We start from the raw sequence: 20,127 nt of genomic DNA, 5'->3' as shown, positions 1-20,127 counted from the left end.
TCTTACTGTTCTAAAGGTCCATTTCAGCCCATCATGTAATATACTATTAAAAGACTGAAAGGACTCTCTTCTAAAATCTGTGCTGCTAAGGGCAGACAGCACAGTAGGAGAGCATTTGTCCAAGGTGACAGTGAGATAAATGGAAAGTCCTTGCACTAAACCTGGCATCACTCATTTTAAAACATACAAGCAGAGACATCTTTAAGTACACCAACAGTCTGGAGGACAAAACTCACTGAGGACCTTGATGTTGAATGCAGGGACAAAAGCTAGGTAAATAAAGAGAATTCCCATACATGAACAGAAACTACCACATTTGAAGTGGAAGAAGAACTCTGGAATTCAGTGAACTAAAGTCTGAATAAATTCTGTCATGTTACCCACAGTCAACAAACCTGAATTCAAGTAGAACAGGTGAATGAAAAGGCAGTGAGAAAGACAAGGAATGGAAATCTATCTTACAAAGAGAACACTATAAGAATTTGGTTTCTTCAGTCTAGCAAAATGAAGGCTAGAAGGAGTTGTTACTGATGTCCATAAGAACATACCAAGGACAAGCAAAGGGTCAGGCAGCAGGAAAGAGATTTTTCAAGATAAAATATAACAAAAACAATTAACAAATGCAAGTTCAGCTTGAAAGTAAGTTTTCTAATCATTCAAGAAGTAGAAATCTGGGGAAGTTTTTGGTTTCTCCCAGTAGGAGGAACCTGACTGTGTGTGCACACATGTTGAGTAACAGGAGGAAACAACCTATATTTAATAAAAAGTTTGACTGACTTAGGAAATACAGTATAGTATCTGGTTGCTAGTGGTGGCAGGAGACTTGACGTCATGATTTCTTCCAAATAATCTATGTTATCTTCGTTGTAAATTTAGGTTCTTGCTCCTGAATTGAGCACAGTGCTTTTTTGGCTAAAGCGTTATCTTTCAGAAATGGCAACCTATCCCAATCTTGCCTCATTTCAGTGCCTGGATCCAAGCTGGTGATTGTCTTCCATCACAAGGTCTCGAAACTGTTCCAGGAGTTACCTTTCTCCTCTATTGACACAGCCAGAAAATACTACTGAGCTTGCAAATAGGGACCAGTTTTTAGAGGCATGCAAATGCTTAAGCCCCATTCATTTCTACAGGGGTTATTTTAATGCCTAAATTTTTTGTATAATCCTTGTCCTAAGCAGCAAGACCCATATCTGTTACATACACTGCGTTTTCCTATTTCAAAACCAAAAATCAGATTCGCAGTGTTTTGTTTAAAACTGGTATCTTCTCTCTCTCTGTTAAAAACACTCCTCTATTGCTTTCTGTTCTTTCTATTTGAGAAAGCAAATCAGATAATTGTGCCATACTCTTAGAGCAGGAAAAGGAAACTCTGCAGATAGTTCTGCATTTGTGTGAGAAATCATTCCACAGTTTGCTACTTGGTCCTTAAGAAAGCTCCAGATCAGATAAAATTTGCAGTTGACACAGAGTGATGTATTATGATGAAAGCAGCAATCACACAAGTCATCTCTGTCACTTCGCAGGTGAATCGTATTCAAACTGTGCCTTAATAGACCTGAATGCGAAGTTGTACATCTACAAGAAAAGATTACAATCCCTACCTCCAAACTGTTGGAGGGTCACAGCATAAGAAAGAATACCAAGGGCCCTTTGACCCAGTAGGAGAAGGTCATAAAACTTTCCTCTAGCAATAAATTAAAAGCCAAATTCAGGCAGAAAATCTGGCATATTTTTCCTTGCTCAATGGGAACTTTAGTCATTTAAAAAATGAGAGAAAGCAGAGCTTTGTATCTTTTCACAACTTCAAGAGGACTCTGCTCTGTCAGAACGTGTATTCCAGTCAAGCCAGCTGAGCAAACACAAGTGACGTGATCTTTCTTGCATTATACAAGAGAGGTTTATTAATCTTTTCAGGGTTTAAAATTTACAGGTCACATTGCAGGGAAACCAATTTGCTACATAAGAATTCTGACAATATCCCGATGAGTATGCCAAACTGGGTATTGTTTACCCAGTAAACAATAAAAACAGACCAAGGCACAGAGGTTCAAGTGTAAAGGGAGCATTGCAGCAGCACCCCCGAGATGAACAGGACTGCTCATGACGGCAGGGCACCCCGATGCTATGCACTAAGCGGGCCAACCTTTTCAAAGTTGAACCCCCCCTTAACACTGGATGCTTCAGGACCAAGCTGTGCTGTCACCATCTGCCTCTACCAAACAATGACTGTGGACCCAAGCATGAGGCCTGCATTCAAACACAAACAGTAATACTTCTGAGCAATTTCCACAGGACAAGACTCCTTTAAGGAGAAGACTTGACTCGCTTCTGACTCCAGAGCGACAGGATATGACACCTAAGCAGAAGCACCTGACAGGATCTTTTCCACCCTCCAGCAAGGAAGTCAAGGTGTTTTGAACATCTAACATCAGCCTATCTTTTTCCTAGGGAGGGAAATTAGTGGCATATACTTTCTAGGTAGCCTTGTGCAGCTGGGAGAGAGCATCATGGGAGAAAAAAAAACCTGTAAAGCTCCTCAGTCAGCACAAGTTTTGCCAGTGCAGAGCCCTTCATGACTCCTATATTTTCAGGTGCTCTGCATAAGATGGGTTAAGCCTGGGCAAACACAGAAGGATGACATCAGCCATTATTGCAAAGAAGCATCAGTCACTTAAACAGATTTTGGGACCCTCTTTCCACTTATCTTCAACCTGCATAGCAGCTTTTTCTGGACTATTTCTTCAAAAATTATCTGAAAACAAACAGACTTCAGGTGCAACCTCATGCCTTCAAATAGCAGCTTGATACGCTTCTTTTATCCTCCAAAAGCCTCCCTACAATCCAGATACAGCCATTTCTGCAGTGCAGATGGAGACTAAAACATTGGGAACAGAGTCAGCAGTGGAATCCAGATATCCACTATCAGATATCATGTGCTTTAACAGAATTATTTCTCTCACTGTAGTAGAGTCCCATTGGCACTAACAACTAAAGGAGCTCTAGAAGTACCAGCTGCATACATAGCACCTACACCCTGATGCTGGGCTGCTGACAGAAGTTAGGCAGATGTCTCCAGCTCTACTCTGGCAAGGTTACTCTTTGTCTCAGGATTATGGTTTAGGCTTAAAGAACACACAATCAGTAGTCTTCTCTCTAAGAGCTGTATAAAATTATACAAGGAATGCAACAGCAGCATTATGAACTTAAACTGTGTTGCTCAAGGGGCACCAGGCTCTCCACTCTGCAATGGTCTTGCTCAGTTTCATCAGCCACTGGTTTAGCTATAATAGGCTCTTCTCAAGGACATGAAATCATCCCTGGAAACAGCAGGTAGATGCCATTTCTGGGATCAGTCACTTCCCAAGCTAATTCTCTACTCAGAGGCTAAGTAGTCTTTAAGGCACTGAATATTTCTCCTGTTGTCCTCCACCTATTCACTGAGAGGCATGTGCTTTTCACAGCCGACATGCTAGAAAAGATGGCAAGGGCACCCCTCTCTATGTGAGTGAGGGGTCCCAACTGCGCAGTGCCCAAGTTCAGCTCTCACTTACAGCACTCTCAGCCTGAATCCCACAGTTTGTTGTCACTGATGTTTCTGGAGACTGAATCTTCCACACGAGCTGCAGTCCTGGTAGGTGCCCGGCATGATTCCACTAAAATGACAGAGTATCACTGACTGGAGAGGTCAGCAACCATCCACTGAGCTGAGCATTCCCCCAGAGCTGTAGGACAATCAACTGCTTCCCAAAGCTGGTCTTCTCTGAGGCGACTTCAGCTATCACCACCCATCTGGTGGATCTCTAGTATGCTTGTCCTTGGGAGCTGCACTACCACGTTGCTCTTTACAGTGAGGGAACAGACCTGCACAAAGGAGACTGCACTGCAGGGACACCAGAGCAAACCTGGGGCCTCTAACCAGCTACCCTCTCCAGCCATCACGGAGAAGTTCTGGGCACTTCCATCAGATGCAGGTGGAGCACGGGCAGGAGCTGAGGAAGAGGCAGGCAGACTGTTTCCCAAGACAAGACTACAAGACTGAGGTTTCCTGGGCCACTGCACCTCGAGGAGCAAGAAAACTCTGCAAATGGAACATGATGTCTAACAGCTGGAAAGACGACCAAGAGCAGCGATTTCCCAAATGAGGGATCAGGAAGCACCTGGCTATACTCAGTTTTGCCTCTGAGTGACAGAAGAGCTATGCAAGAGAGAAATGCAAGAAATATTAATATGTTTTTCAGTGATCTAGAGCTAAGATGGAGAAATCTTCAGGACACACTAACAGGTTTCGCTCGAAGTGGAAAGTATTCGTCACCTCCCTCCCAGAAAGTCTTACTCCAAAACCAAGTAAGAAAAGCCTCCATTTTACATCTGAAGGAGTAGCAAAGAGCCAAGTTCACAGACACAACTAGGCCAGCACTGGTACCATTGTACTGTCCTGAGGGAAGAAACCTTCACGCAAGCCATTAGTACTGACAACAGTTTCTGCCTCTTGCCAGTGGCAGTAGCACTCTGCTTCCAACCGTTCCTTGGAAACACTGCCTGCAGAAAAGCCCACTGACCTACAGAATCAGGCAAGCCTACTGAAAACTTGGAAACAAATTCAGGAAGTTAATCGTAGTCAGAGGATGAGCTAAGGCAGCAAGACATGGGACTTTAAACTTTGGCATAGAACACCATACGTGTGCCAGGGGCTTTATGGACCCTCTAGTGCTACCTGCCCCTTTCTGACATCCCACAGTGCTGCATCTGAAGACTTGAGGGGATTCTACAGGGGGGCTGCGTGAAATGCACAAATCATTAGCTCCAGTCCACCTTTCTCATGCAATGGCACAGCGTCCTGAGTTAGATCCTCCTCCCTCTCCCAAAGGGTCATACACAGCACTCCGCAGGTTCCTGAAGCCTCTACTCCTTCAGGGTTACCCACCACTCCCAGAAATATGCATTTATTTTCTTCCACCTTCTCTTTCCTCAGTGCACAGCAAATAGGAACTGAACTTTCCACCTCAGCCCACTTTTGTTTTTTTAAATTTCTTCCATCTCACTCCTGATCTGCAGCAGCCATTCTCACCTCAGGTATGGAAAAGTAGGGAAAGGAGGTGAAAGCAGGGGAAGAAACAATCATCGTGTGTTTGTGATCAGTCAGGTCCAGAAGCCACTTGACCCAGAGAGATCAGAGTTTCCCCTACAACAATGGGTGAGCCTGGGAAGCAAATCAAGCAGACTGAATGATTTTTGGCAGAGAGAGAACAGTAGGAGTGGTACAGACCTCTTCCTCCTCAATGCGAGCAGGTTCAATCAGCAGATTATTGGCTTGATCAAACGACACCCCCTGTTAGGACAGGAACCAGCAAAGAGGCATGCGGATTAGTGGAGCATAAACCAAACCCGCCACCACTACCACCACCACCCAACACACAAATGCACACCACTCTGATAGGTCTGCCACACAGCACCAGAGCAGACCCCACTCACGCCACTCCTGATTACCACCTACCACCAAGTACCAGCGACAGGGCTGCTCCCAGGGCTCACAACATGCAGAGTGTCAGCGCTCTGTGGCCCAGCTAACTGGAAGCTGCATCTTTAAGGCCATATTTTGTCTGTGTTGGCACTCTGAGGCTGTGACCACCAAGCTCACAAGCTGAGCACTATTAACTGATTTTGTCCTCTCTGTACCAAGACATTCAGTGAAGAAGGATTAAACAACACAGGAGAAAAGCACAAAGGGACCTCTGGTGCCACCCAGCTGCTGCACAGGAATGAAGCAATCCCAAATCAAACTGCATTGGTCCTTCCTGCAAAGGGAAGAGCCTCCGGTGGAACAGTGCATCCTGCCAGACAGCCAGGGATCCTGCTCCCAAATGAAGGAAACCTTAGAATTTCTCTTGAAAACCAACTGTCTCTGCAAAAAACCCCTCTGGTTTGAGGATTCAGCCTCCTGCACACCCTGTCCTACCTTCTTCTTCAATGCATGCATGCAACACCTCTTACTTGAATCTCCACTGCACAGGGACACTGCTCCCCACATTCTCACTTCTCGAAGGCAGCTCAGGAGGCAAGCTAATAAATCTCCCTTCATGGAGCAGGCATCCAACCCAGCCCCACAAAAGGAAAACTGTGATTTCCAGGCAGAAGGCTTAGCCAATAACAAAGGTAACTTTCTGACAGATAACACCAAACCTGTGGTCTCAACATCTATGTAGACTTTACAGGTTTTACCAATGGGTCAGTGCATCCACAGCTTTGAGGCCCTGACTAAAATAAGCTTTTTGGGTGAGGGCATTTCCCAAGTATGGCAGGTCTTGGATGAAGGGGACTCAAGATGGCTTCACACATTCTTACAAGCAGCAGCAACTCCTTTTCATTCTGAAGAACTTCACAAACAGTAAGGAAACTACATGCCTCATCCCTAGGGAGCAAGGGACAAGCTTTATCAGCTTAGATACAGCAAGGCAAGCATCCACTGAGAGAAAGGCTCCAAAGCTAACTTCAGTGCAAGAACCTTCCCCTAAGCAATCTGAACTCCAGTGTGGGGTGGAAACGATCCCAACAGTCTGGAGTGTATGCGGTAACAGCAAGAACAGATTTGACTCCAGCATCTTCCACCAGTTCAGAGACTCACATCTCACTGATGAGATCTGTCGGTGTCAGACTATGATGAAGATTCAGCTACATCCTAATCCCTGCCTGGCAAATACACCTCACAAAATCATCACACCAACTTCAGTAAGAACTGGTCTAACCTCATGCAGTGTCCCTCATCAGTATATTCTTATTCCACTGAGAGGATCTTCCTCAAGCAAGAATCAATGTGTGTCCCTAACCAAACATGGTGATTCAGCTGAGTAGAGCCAAGGACCTCGTATCTCATCAGCTCCCAGCATAACCAGAAAGGCCCATCGTGGCCCCATGGCAATGGCAAAACTCCAGAGCACAAGTTCCCCTAAATCCCAATGCACACTTCATCAGACTGCATCTGCGCTGGGGCAGGCAGAGGGTGGAACCAACGGGAAGGGCATGCTCCTGTCTGCTCTCACTATCCACTCCTCTCCAGGAAGCACTGTGACAGAAAAACAAGTGTAAGCAGCCTGAACATAAGCCTGAGATTAGATCCATCCAGGGATAAAGCTCATCCTGTTGCAAATGAGGTGCAACAACCAGCAAGCAAGGAGGTGACTGAAAGGAATGGAAGAACCTGTCAGTGACGGGACAAAAGAACTGTTCCTGCAGCACAGAACACAACATCACACATAATGGGGAGGGTGCAAGAATCTGGATACAGCGCAAGGAGTCAGACATAAGCAACATAGCACAGCTCATGGACAATTATATGAGCCCCAGAATGAACTTCAGCTCTCCCACCCTCAGCATATCTCTCCTGAAGTGCTGGAGCCTCCTGCCAACGTTTTTGTTGGTACCACATCAACCTGGTCGGTAGTTCAAATTAGCAGAAGGGAGGTCTGGCACCCCTCTGACCTTCCCCAATCCCCACAAGACCTTACCTTCACTGATGGCTGAGCAGATAAAGCTCCATTCTTTCTGTCATCCTCATCCCATGCTTCCTCCTGATCCTCAGGTTCTGTGTTGTTATTGCAGCCTCCTAACTCCTCTTCCTCTTTGGGGACTCCATCACTGTTCAGTCCCTGCAGGAGTGCCACCACTGCCTCTGGCTTGGGCAGTTTAGTTATCTTAAAGTGTTTCTTATAATGGGGTGTGTCCTTGCGGATAAGCCTCTGTTTCTCCACTGGGAACGGTCGCTCTTCATCTTCATCCTCATCCTCACTCCGTATTAGTGTGTCCTCAGCAAAGTGCACAGTGGGCTACAATGGCAAAGCCCCAGAAAGGTCGTGAACCTCAGGTAGTGCAGAACCTGCTGTTCCCCCACTACCAATACAGGCAAAGCCAATGTTGCTGCTTTTATGCTAAAGAAGATGCAGGAATACATGTTAAAATTTCACCATACTTGCCTTTTTCCATATTGACTCCTTCACCCAGACACATCTTCTGTCAGCTCCAGGGATTTAGGGCACTCAAACCTGTAACCCTGATATTCCCATAGTCCCTGTCTGGCTCCCACTGTCCTTCCTAGTCTCCCATGGACCCAGCTCCCACAGGCTGCCTGAATCTCTACTTGCACTTGGCTTCCACAGCCTGTATTTGCCTCCAGTGATGCCCAAATCACACTCTGTACATCCATTTACCATTTTCTCTGAAACTTTCAAGTCCTTCTGCTTTTTATCACAACCCTGCTGCAGTTTCTAGGCTCCTACCTCATTGTATTCCACTTCCACATCTTCCTCCTCTTGGTCAGCAGCTTCCTTATGCTCCTCTTCAGCTCTGGGCTTTGCCTCCTTCTCCAGCTCCTGCATCTCAGGCACCTGCCCATTTGGCCAGCTCCTCTCTCCCTCCTCTCCCTGCTCCTCTCCCCTAAAGTCAGCAGAGGCAGTGCTGTTGGAAAGGTGGGAGTCCTCACTGCGATTTGACATGGCGCTCAGCCTCTTCTCCTAAGAAGATGATTGTAAAAGTCAAGATGGAAACCAAAGCAGCAGATGGAGCAATGTAGAGTGACTGGTGCGAGGTGGGGCATGAACCAGTACCAACAGAACCAGCTTTTTCTTCAGGCTGCCCGCTGTTTTCCCTGACAAGCCTGCTGCATCTCACCTAGGTCCACCCCTGTTTCACCATCTGTGTACGCATTTATTCTTAGTATCACACACCTGGGCAGCAAGATGCCTCCTCTGAGCACTCCGTTCCCATCATTCTTTACTGGGAATATCAGAGCCTTCTTTTCCTCTCCCTGTATTATGACAAAAGCAGTACCAATGCACACAATTCCCCTTACGCCGTTCTCTGTCTCCTGGTTACATCTCCTGCTCTATCTCAGTGGTCCCAGCTGACACCACAATGCAGATTCCAACCCTTGGAATCCAGGCAATCCATGCTCAATCCCTTCCAATCTTTCCCCAAAGTAAGTTCTTTCTGCCCAGCTTACACACGCTGCCTCCCCATTCCCCAAGTCCACTACATGTTCTCTATGGTTATCCACTTAGTGAACAGCACTCACTGAACAGCACTCACTTCTGAGTTAGGAGAATTCAGGTCTGCGTCAGGCTTTGCAGCATACACCTCATTGCGCCGAACTTCAATCACTTTCTTCATAACCTTCAGTTCACTGGGATGAGGAGTTGCTCTGCGCTGTAAGCCCTGCCAAAGAAAAACACTCAGAGCAGGAGATTCAACAGTCAGAGCAGCATGTGCCATGCCTCAAGACTGAGCCACTTCAAATAACATGTTTTATCAGAGTGCTAGAGCCCCAGCTGGACATGACCTAAATGTCACATTGCAGGATCTGGTTTGGGCATCTCCACTACTATAGCCTGCAACTGGGAAGAGGGAAGAAATGGAGGCAGAGAACACTTATCAGAGTTCTCTCTCGGATATTATCCTGCTCTCCATCTGATAGAGGGATTGGGAGGAATTATAGAGATGGGAAGTTTTAAATTGTGCTTCAGGCTTAGTAAACATGAAACTGTCAACACAGAAACCCCTGAAGGAACACACGGGTGGAACATCTTCTTAATCCCTCTGGTGTTTCTTAACATGTCTGACAAGCCCGTATGCTACCAGAATTTGTGATGCTTACCTAGTTTCAGCCCAGCTAAGAGTCAAGAAAAACAGTATTCTAAAATTAATAAAAATGTTAAAAAACAATAAAAAAAAACCCCACAAAACCTCCAAACACCAGCAGCATACACATGCTGCAAGGACAGATGCAAACACAATTTATCAGAAAGATTCAGATCTCCAGAGAATCTCTCTCCACAACATAAAAAGGGGAGAAAGTCCTGCAGGAGATCTAAACCAATAGAGTACTTGCTGAAAACTGAAACTTTTATCCTACCCTTTGCATCTGCAATCTTCCACAGTTTTTGAGGCTGGCTGTCTACAATGTTTAGCTACTTTAGTAATACGATACTCCACAACATGGGCTTGCATCTGGCTCCATGCTTGGAGGGGTGGAGATTGCCTGGCTCGAGTTTGGCTGTGCAGCTCTTCCTCATGAGGGGGGTCAACTAAAATCCAGTCCTGACAGTGCTCTGACTATTAGTATCTCTGGACCACCCAAATGCTCCATGGACAGGTTAGCAGGTACAGCTCAACTCCCACGGGACAGCAGTCAAAATGAGAATCTGCACAAAGGCTCTCAGGGAATTATCTTTCATACCTGCTTGTCTCCTCAGGGCACCAAATGCCCTCTGGACTGCAAAAGTATTGTACATGTCTGCAGCTGTATTACAAGGTGAAACACGAATGGCTCCCCATCTTATGAAAAAAAGTTTAGATTGTGTCTATGTTTCCATAGGGAGCTAACAAGCCTCCAGAAACTCTTCTTACCCGTCTCTCAGCTCCAGACTCCTCTTCATCATCTACTTTTGGTTCATCCAGGAACTGAATCACACTGACTCTATTTAAATTGGTGTCCGTCCAGCTCTCATCCACACTGTTCTGCAAAAGATTCTCTGCGGAGAAAGATAACCCAGTGGGAGCTACCTTCTGAAGGAGCAGGGTTTTAGGCTTGGATGAAAGACAGTTCTCAACCCACTAAGGCACTTCTGTTATATCTGCCCATGGCATCAAACCATAGAGGCCTTGAGGACAAAGGATGTAGCTTCCAGATCTTGTCCCCTCTTGTACGTCTCCCACCATTTCTATAGCAGCCTCTACAAAAGGACCTGAATGCTTCAGCTCTAGCACTCCTTACTCAAGAGCTAAGAAAAAAGGATTAAGGCACGAATCAGAAGTATTGACACAAGAATATCATCATGACAGAAAGAAAACTTCGCAGACAATGAATGAACTACTCGGTCAATAGATCAAAGCAGAAGACTTGAAGACTAGGCTGCAGCTTCTTTACCACTTGGCAGAGAAGCAATTTCTCAGTTTTAACAATCTCTGCCTTGGAAAGTTGCCACCAGCCATTCAGGAGCCTAGGTCTGCTACAGGTATCACAGTAAAGAAGAACAGTCCAACCAAGCAGACAAGAAGGTTCAGGGCCTCTTCCCTACCGCACTCTCCAGAGTACACAGTACTGCAAACGGCATTCATAATGCAGTCTCTTACCTAGGCTAGGAGAGGGCTGCTGGGGAAGCAGGTAACAAGTGAGAACTTTTTCTCCTGTCTTTTCATCATCCTCTGTTTGGAATTTCAGCATGGGCTGGGACTGATTTTCTGCCAGCCATAGGGCTTTCAGGTTAAGATTTGTCAAAGCAAATGGCAAGTTCTGCAGTCTGCAAAAGAAAAGAAGAACTGCTGGTTAAACTTACTTGGTAACGAAGGAACTTCAACTCAGCTGCAGCCTCACCTGCACTGGAGAAGGACAGAGCCAAGCCACTGCAGGATCCCTCACTCTTACACTGAAGGAGCTGGCTCATGCTGCATATGGCTCTGCTACAGCCACAGACTGGACTCCAGTAATCCATCCTCACCAGTTTTTAGCAGAGGACAACTCCCATCAACTATGTGAAAATGGTGAACTTCGAAGAGGGGTTTGAAGACAGAAAAATTATGCTTTCACAGACCAGTATACAGGGAGTGTTCCAAACAGAAGCTCTGGTCAGCTTCCAACTGCTACAAAAAATACCAGCCTCAGCTAACAGAACTGCAGCTAAAACGTGCAGAATCTTTCAGAACAGATCACAGATATTTGCACACTGTGGGGTTGTGCACATCATAAACAAGGCTTTGGCACCAATCACCTGAGGACTGACGACACAAACTACAAAATCTGCAGGAAGGCAGACAGTGGACCAGGGATTTCCCCTGATCTTTATTCCACAAATGGCAAAATGCCTCCCTGCTTCTGCACTAGTTCTACCCTGTATTCAAGAAACACAGAGAAGGGCTTAACGGGCAAAGCTTGATAGAGACATGTCCTCTTTCCAGAGCCCTAAGCAGCCGGTCTGGGCTTTTCCAAACAGCGGATCCTGGGATGAGCACAGATCCAGTGTCTCCCAAAACACACCAGGGCCCAGCCCATGCTGCTCCTTCACAGCAGCCTCCTTCAGAACATGCCTACAAGCCTGTTTACCCTTCCTGCTGCTGACCTGTTCCCGGCCACATCCAGGACGTGAAGCTCAGTGGTGTTGGCAAGCTCTGGTGGCAGGAGGGCCAGGCGATTGTCTCGCAAGGACAGCACGTTCAGATTGGCACAGCCTCCAATCTCAGCTGGAAGGGACGTTAGCCGGTTCCGATCCACGTTCAGGTTCGTCAGCTTGGCCAGCTTGCCAAGGGACTTTGGTAAGGCCTAGGAAGCAGATGAATCAGCAGTTGCAAAAGAGCAGAGCAGTAGAATAAAGGTATAAAGGCATAAAGCCCTCTATCTGGGGAAAAAAAGCTGCATTCTGTCCTAACAGACACATTGTTAATAAAGTTCTCACTACAACTTTGGGACAGATTTTTCCCTCAGGTTTACAGACTGCTACACACCAACTCCTCACCTCAGCACAGCACACTCAGAACACCACTAATCAGGTTTTTTTCCTGTTCTTCTGTCCATTCCCAATGCTTGGGTTTTAACAATCAAATCATGAGCAGTTTGGAGCAGGGCCATTTTAAATTACACTACTCCATGGCCCCTCGCCAAACACAGCTTTTGATGTAGTCCTGCTCCCATCAGATTGGATGGGCTTCAGGACTGGCTATCCTAGAGCCAGCATCCTAGCTATCCTAGAGAACTTTTCAGAGAAAAAAAAAAACAGTAGGAGAAAGCAGCTTCCACCAGGGTCTTCTCAAGAGCCTGTGAGCTAGGTGAAACCCTGTGCATCAAAGCAGCTGAAGGGAGAGCAGCTGGAGCACGCTCAGGAATACGGCTCAGAGGCCAGAAGATGGGAAAAGATCCCTAGCATGTGGCTAAACTGAACAGCACAGGAGAGGCAGCATGGCTGCTGGTGTACTTACCGTCAGCATGTTCTCTGTCAAGATGAGTTCTGACAGATTTTCGCAGTCCCCAATTGACTCTGTCACCTCTGTCAGCCGATTCTGGTCCACCTTGAGGATGGAGAGCTGCTTCAGCTGACCTGGCCAGGGCAACAAGCTAGGTGTGAACTATGCCGCAAAGAAAATGATGCTGGTCTATGTTCATCTGGCCTCCCATCGGGGATTATGTAACCTAACAATACAGGCACTACCTTTCTTCCCCACCAGGCTTGTTCACAGGTTTCACCTGGGCATTATGCAGATCAAGGACCTGAACTCGTCCCGTAGAGTTCTGCTCACCAGTATCATCTACTACTTCTGCACTCAACTATTGCGACTATGTCCATCAAGCCTTAATACCTTGTTACACACACTCCTGCCTGAAGCCCCCCTGCCAGGAGCACTGCCAAGGCGGTGAAGTCCTGCACTGCTCCCCATCCTGCAATACTCACCAATCCCATCCGGAATGCATTCCAACAGGTTCTGTGACAGGAGCAAGTCTGTCAGTGCTACTAGCCCACTGACCTCGTTGGGCAACTGCTCCAGTTTGTTCTCTGACACATCCAGACAGACCAAGCGGCGGAGATTGCCCAGCTCCTAGAATCAGAAAGGAGACACTATGGCTCAAGGGAGCAGCTGAGGAAGGGAGCAAAGTGGTGAATCAATGGCTCTGAACAGGTACTCACTGGAGGCAGGGCTGAGAGCTGGTTCCGGTCTAACCAAAGCTCACGCAGGTTTGGTAGCGCTCCCAGAGTATCTGGCTGTAACAGAGCAGGACAGTAATAGCATCACTCCCTTCCACAGGGGAGAACCCGCTCTAGGATGCTACAAATCACACCACACCTCTGCAAAGCTAGACATTGTTATTGCTTTCACACCTCCTAGAACCATTCACCAAATGGTTTATGAAGCTAACGTGTTGGTGTGCCACAATATAGCAGCACATATGTTTGGAAATGTCTGGGGTGGCATACTGGCTGCAGAAGGTCCCAACAGGAAACATGGAAGACAACAGCAAGGACTGTCCGGTAGCAGGCAAGACAAGAACTAAACAGGGTTTTGGAAATTCTGGCCTTACGGAAGAAATGAGTCTTTCTCCTCTTCCTCCTCTCAGACATGAAAACAAACATTTGGATAACACTGGCCAACTCAACATGATATAGCAGCACCATCAGCAATGGTATACATACATTCATAGCATCACTCCACAAACACCACACACACTGATTAGCATTTGGGTTTGGAGTTAATGCACCACTGGAGTGTGGTTCACGTGTCAGACAACTGTTCTCACAAGTAAGCTGCAGCCTTGTGCGTAGCAAGCTGCACAAACTCCTTTGCCTCCCAGTTTAGATGGGTTTCTGCCAAAAAGCATTCCAGAACATTAAGAGCAGGATTCAGTAACAGCTTAATCCATAGCTGCAAAATTAAAGAATATCACCAGAGGTCCCTGAATGTCAAGACAAGCTGGATTTCGAGACTGTGCACTGGCTCTCAGCATACTTACACTCAGAGCCCTCCATGGATGCACCCCAGTCCAGAGGGCACACACCCCATGTTTGGCTGAGTTCACTGCCAGGAACAACGTGGAATGGTCCTGCACTTTGCAGTAGACAAATCAAATCACAAAGGAGAAAGGCAGAAAGTTGGCCTAGCAGAAGTGAAAAACAACAGCTGGGGGCAGTGCAACACAGAAGAGAAAGGAAGTACTGGAGAGTCTCACTGGAAAGGGAAGATCCTTAGGCAGCTAGATAGCAAGAATTAACATCCAGAGCAAAAGTGCTTGGAAAGAGCAGAGGAAGCTGTGCATGAGGACAGCAGGAAGCAAGACAAGAGCCAACACATGAAGAGAACATTATTCTGGGAACAATGACTAGGCCATGGTGGGCAGATCAGAATCTTCCCAAACAACCTGCGGGTCTATTTCTTTGCATTTCAGATGAAAACCCACTTGCTTCCACAGAGGTAATGGTTCTGCCCCTACCAACCACCCATATTCCCTCCCCACCATCCCTCACCTACCAGTACTTCCAGGTCATTGCCACCAAGATCCAACTGTTCTAACTTGACAAGGAAGGACAGTGAACTGCAAGATACACGGAGTAGAGAGGGGAAGAGAGGAAAAAAAAAAAAAAAAAAAAGAAAGAACAAACAGAAGGTTAGCATCTGGGACACACATCTCACAAATTACATAGTTTTTAATAACTCCTGAAACAGGTGGGGCAATTCTGACCTTTTTTGTAGTCCCTCTGAGCCAAGCGGTTTAGGGGAGTGGGTACCTTTCCCCAAGCCAGACCACCTGCACCGGGGAATTGGGTTCAGTAGCACCAGCACTCCCAAAGTGGCCAGTTTCCACGCTGTCACCAATTTGCCTTCTCCCCCTCCCACCGTAAAATACTCTTTGAGCAAAAACATGACAGATGACAAGCCACACCTTAACATTGCTGCCCATTTTTGTAGCAAGGATGGGGACCTAGGCACAGACTAACAGATAGAGAGTCAGCAGAGGACAATACATATTTGGGGGGTAAGGGAAGCATAGCTGCAGGGAGAGGCAGGAATGACAAATTCAACAGCCTCAGTTTCCCTGAATGGGATGCCCATGCTGCTTAAGAGAAAGGGAAAGACAACACTGGCATGACATCTCAGAAGAGGTCAAGACATACAGACAAGAAGCTCACTAGGCAAGATACTGCAAGAAGCTTTCATGGGAACCAAAGCCTGTCAACACTGGTGGTCCAAGGATGTGCCCCGAGTATCCAAACACATTACGACCTGGTGATATAAAAGCCTGCAGTCTACAGCCCCACAAAACCAGGATTCAGTTCTTCTGACATAGCCCAGGTGTTCATGTGTCCTCAGCTCTCAGTCCTACTCCATCAACTCCAACTCCCACTACCCCGAACAGGGGTTGCTGTCTCTCACTTTACACTAGGGCAGAACTGCCATCCCAGCCCTGACCACTTCCCCAGTAGGGAGGGTCTTCAGTTCTTTTTATTCTCTTCATAAGAAATTGTCCTAATATAGAAATCACTATATTTCTCTGGAAATAGAGCGATACATCTCAACACCATCCAAACTAAGGAAGCTGGGAGCTGCGAATCTGTGAGAAAGCAACAAAAGAGATCTGTCTTAACTGGGCCAGGCTATAAAAATATTTGGGCTACACAGGAAAACCAAGTTTTTACCTTATGCAGTGGTGGATTTTGAGATACTGTATTAACTCAAGCAAAGGTTTATCAACAGGATCATCAAAAGGATTCTGTTGTATAGCAGTCTCTCATTATGAGTGTACATTTGCTCTTTGACTTCTCTGAAGGATGAAGCAGCCTTGACCGTCCCTTCACACCTTCACGGTTTGAATTCCCAAAATAGGGACAAGTGAGCTGTGGAATCCATGTTGATATATGAGGTCTTGCAAAATGCCTCAGTATAGATCACCCTCCGCTATTCCGTGAGAATACATCAAGACCTAGCCTTCCCAAATTATTGGCAAGCTGCATCCCATCTGCGTGGGAGAGATGAGGAGTGATAATCAGCTGTACAAGATGAACTGTTTCAGAACTCAGGTGACAACAGAAGACTAACCAATTAAATTAAATTTTGACAAGTAAAGGTCATTGCAAGCTGGATCTTTTAAGGAGCTCAACAACAACAAAAATCAAAAGGACACTGATGCATTATGTAGTCACAAATTCACAGTATTGAAGCCCATCCACCTACTGGGCTCAGTAACCTTGAAAAATGAAAGCATTATCCATTTTGATAAGTCATGCTACTCTTTGACAAGATTACCTGGACTTGTTTGGAGCCATTCTTGGGCACAATTTGCAACCAGACGAAGTACAAGAGCTTCAGACCTGGGTAAAGTACCTGACAGTACCACTGAAATTTCTTTAGCTATTGATTCTGATCTCATATTTGACTGGCCTATCTGATGAAATTGCCTTGGTCTTCAAGATCCTCTTCTACTTTTGGAAATCATCCAAAAGTAGAATTTGGGGAATTAGGGAAAGATGAAAAGAAGCTGGAATTGTACTGCAGAACGATTATCAAGCCTGGACTTATCTTTCAGAGGAAAAAAACCCAAATTCATAGCATGCTACAAGTATCTTGCTGGATGGCATACAAATCTAACATAGGGAAACAAGGGAGCACTAGGCATGAGAGATCTCCCCAGAAACCATACGGGTTTGGTCACAGACTGAATTCTCAAACTCCAGATACTTGCTGGTTCCTAGGTGGTGAAAAGCCATTGGGACAACTCTTCATTGCAGTTTGAAAGGCCAACATTGGATGTAGCTATTGCACCTCTTCGTTTATATGGTGTATCACAGTGGTGGTACCTGTCTGTATGAACACAAAGAACACAAGGAACAGAGAGCGGTGGGTCCCAACACCAGGACCCAAACTTCTCCTGCTTGCCTGTTCTCAACGTGGCATAAGAAGCTTTGGCTCTCAGGTTCTCCCTTGTGGCTATATTCCATGTGGGGCCACCTCAGCTGGTCTCTTAATATCGCCTTTCTGTGACAGGGTGTTAATGCTGACAAATTCTGTGCAGAAAAGATCCAGTGACTTTGGCATCAGAGACAAGATGACAGTGTTAATTTGAACTATGCTTCTACATTGTGTAATCACCAGATGTGAAGCCTGGGAACTGCGCAGTGCAGACTCTTTCAGCTCCTTTTTGGAAGTGTCTTGTCCTCTGGGTCAAAGCTGACACATGAATTCTACAAGCAGATATAACTGATGTCATATAAAGCCTGGACTTGCAGGTCCCAGAGGAAAATAACCATCAGGAAGAGCATATGCCTGAGTCAAAGCAACATCTCACAGTGAGGGAGGCAAGGCCATCACAGAAGAAGCAAGACTAAAGCCCTAGCTGCTTAGAGTCTCAAACCCTTGCTTGAACACTGTATCATCAGATGCTCCTTTGCCCTCTTTTTTAAATAAAGCACAGGAGCAACGGGGGTAAGTACAGGTAGCCAAATTGAATACTTGCCATGAACAGTAAAGAGGGCACTGGGGAAGGTGACAATAGTTGCATGCTTCACATATTCACTGAGGAGTTTGTGTGGCCCCAAAACACACTGCTATTCAAAAAGAAGTCAGGTAGAATCCCTTCCAACATATATTCAAGGAAGACTGGGGAAATCATCAGTTGGATGGATAAGCAGGCAGAAAAAAGCTGACAGCACTAATGTAGGTTAGAAAACTCAATAAACAACTCTTATGGGCTTCAAACCAGAGATTAACGTACAGACTCATTAGTTCTCCACATCCTATCTACCTGATAGCATCAGCTGTACCAACCAGATCCTCTACCAGGAATTCATCTCTGTCCCTAACTCTCTGAAACTTTTAACAAGACTTACCTCTTCTCTCTTGCTGGCTTATTTTTTGTCTGCTGCAGGAAAGCCAGTTATCCCACCCATTCCCACAAACTGCTCGACCAGAACAACCAGAAGGGGTACCCAAGAAAACAGAGATGTCAGAAGCAAAATGTATCTTCAGCCGTATTCTGCTGCTCTTCAAATTATGAACGTCACTGTATACAGAGTTCTTCCTATACCCACATCAGTACATTTTTCTCTCTTTTTCCAGAGGAATCCATCATCTCCTCCACCTCTCCAGGAAAAATGGTTCTCACCATTTCCAGCAGCCTTCTTGTGGAACCCTGTCTATTCCAAATCAATCCTGACACAGAGGCTGAGTGCAGACTGAACATCCTTCTAAGCCCCGTACCATCTCTCTCCCTCCTCACCCCAATTTACAGAAATCCAGCAAGATGCAGCTAATTTATGCAAAGCCTTGAGCCCTCCCAAGCAAAGCGCTAGAGCCTGTACTACAGAAACAGCAAGTCCCTGAGGAATCAGCAAGAATGATCAGGCAGGAGACTCCTTGAAGCCAACAAACAGACACTCACGTGGGGAGAGACTTTAGAAGGTTCTCACGTAGCTCCAAAGTCACCAGGTTTGCTAAACTGCAAGAGAAAAGGGAGCAAGAAAGACAGATTCACTGAACGGGGCTTCAGGGATACAAGGAGATGCTCATATCCCTTCCCATGGAACCACCCCTCATGACCTGCACGAATGCATATACATGAGTATGTGTGTACACATGAATGGAGATGACAGGGGAAAACAAAAAACAAAGAGGACCTTAAATGACTTCTTATGAAGGTGACTGCTTATTGCAATATCATGGGGAAACAACACTGTGCCCAAACTCAGGACAAGGAAACATGGTATCACATACAGGACTGTTTGTCCAAAAAGATAAAATCCCTCATGTGTAGAAAGCCAAATCCCATAGCGGGGGCACTGCAGCCCATGGGCTTTGCCTTGGCCATTTGCTAGCAGCATAAATCATTTCAACATCATCAGACAGACCACACCTGTTTGGAAAGCAGCAAATGGGCACTCATAAAATAAGGAAAGATAGAGGATTTGGGAAGCCTGGATGCACTCCTTGCCTGTGCCACAGACCACAGAGGAGGAGAAGCAGCTGAGACCAGGAAAGGAACCTTTTTAGAAAGGTTGTCTTTTAACAAGAATAATGCTTAGAGGTACTTACACAGTATGTTCAGTACAGTGGCAAGCTATAACTGGGATGGCACGCTCTTTCCCTCCAAGTTCTGCTAGTGTCAACACCCAAACAGCATGGTGTCCCCACCCCACCCCTCCTCCCCATTATGAGGAACGGCATACTCACTTGCCAATGTCATTGGGGAGGCTCTGCAGGGACACATCATTCAGGGCCAAATGGCCGAGGCTCCGAAGCTGTGTGAAGCCCTCTGGAAGCCTGTGAAAACATGACAGAACAAAACACCATTAATTCTGCGCACAAAACAAGCCCTAAATTCCTCACTTAAAACCCCCAAATGCCAGTCTTATCCCAATTGGTATCAACATGTGGAAAGTAGAAGAGCAGCAACCAACTCTGACCCTGGCTCCTGATCCAGGATATGCCCCATTTCCAAGACAACAATACCCCCTTGCACTGAAGTCACTACAAGTGTGCAAACTTGGCTCTGCAGTATTCAAATACGAATCCCAGACTAAATTATGCCATGTGATCATTCAAACTTGCAAGCAGGGAAGGCTACCAAGTAATCCAAATGCCCATCCAAGGATATTTCTGCAGATGACA

At 46.2% G+C, this 20,127-nt stretch overlaps 1 protein-coding gene across 50 annotated transcripts in view; it reads right to left on the bottom strand.

Moving 5' to 3' along the window:
- Positions 1 to 20,127, bottom strand: part of SCRIB (scribble planar cell polarity protein) — a 114,898-nt gene that overhangs the window by 72,271 nt on the left and 22,500 nt on the right. For 49 of the 50 annotated variants that reach the window (XM_052787993.1, XM_052787982.1, XM_052787998.1 and 46 more), the window contains exons 4-16: positions 19,690 to 19,779; positions 18,902 to 18,958; positions 14,998 to 15,061; positions 13,662 to 13,736; positions 13,428 to 13,572; positions 12,958 to 13,076; positions 12,105 to 12,304; positions 11,122 to 11,288; positions 10,396 to 10,520; positions 9,079 to 9,204; positions 8,271 to 8,504; positions 7,503 to 7,820; positions 5,267 to 5,329 (exon numbers count right to left, since the gene is read on the bottom strand). In XM_052787993.1, coding sequence (XP_052643953.1) covers positions 5,267 to 5,329; positions 7,503 to 7,820; positions 8,271 to 8,504; positions 9,079 to 9,204; positions 10,396 to 10,520; positions 11,122 to 11,288; positions 12,105 to 12,304; positions 12,958 to 13,076; positions 13,428 to 13,572; positions 13,662 to 13,736; positions 14,998 to 15,061; positions 18,902 to 18,958; positions 19,690 to 19,779 — 1,783 coding nt within the window. The remainder of the gene's footprint in view (positions 1 to 5,266; positions 5,330 to 7,502; positions 7,821 to 8,270; positions 8,505 to 9,078; positions 9,205 to 10,395; positions 10,521 to 11,121; positions 11,289 to 12,104; positions 12,305 to 12,957; positions 13,077 to 13,427; positions 13,573 to 13,661; positions 13,737 to 14,997; positions 15,062 to 18,901; positions 18,959 to 19,689; positions 19,780 to 20,127) is intronic. The other variant, XM_052787989.1, reaches the window with a different exon arrangement.

Source organism: Harpia harpyja, chromosome 5 (genome assembly GCF_026419915.1).
Source record: "Harpia harpyja isolate bHarHar1 chromosome 5, bHarHar1 primary haplotype, whole genome shotgun sequence".
NCBI classification, from domain to species: domain Eukaryota; kingdom Metazoa; phylum Chordata; class Aves; order Accipitriformes; family Accipitridae; genus Harpia; species Harpia harpyja.
The sequence above is the reverse complement of the archived record's forward strand: the minus strand, read 5'-3'. Positions and strand labels throughout refer to the sequence as shown.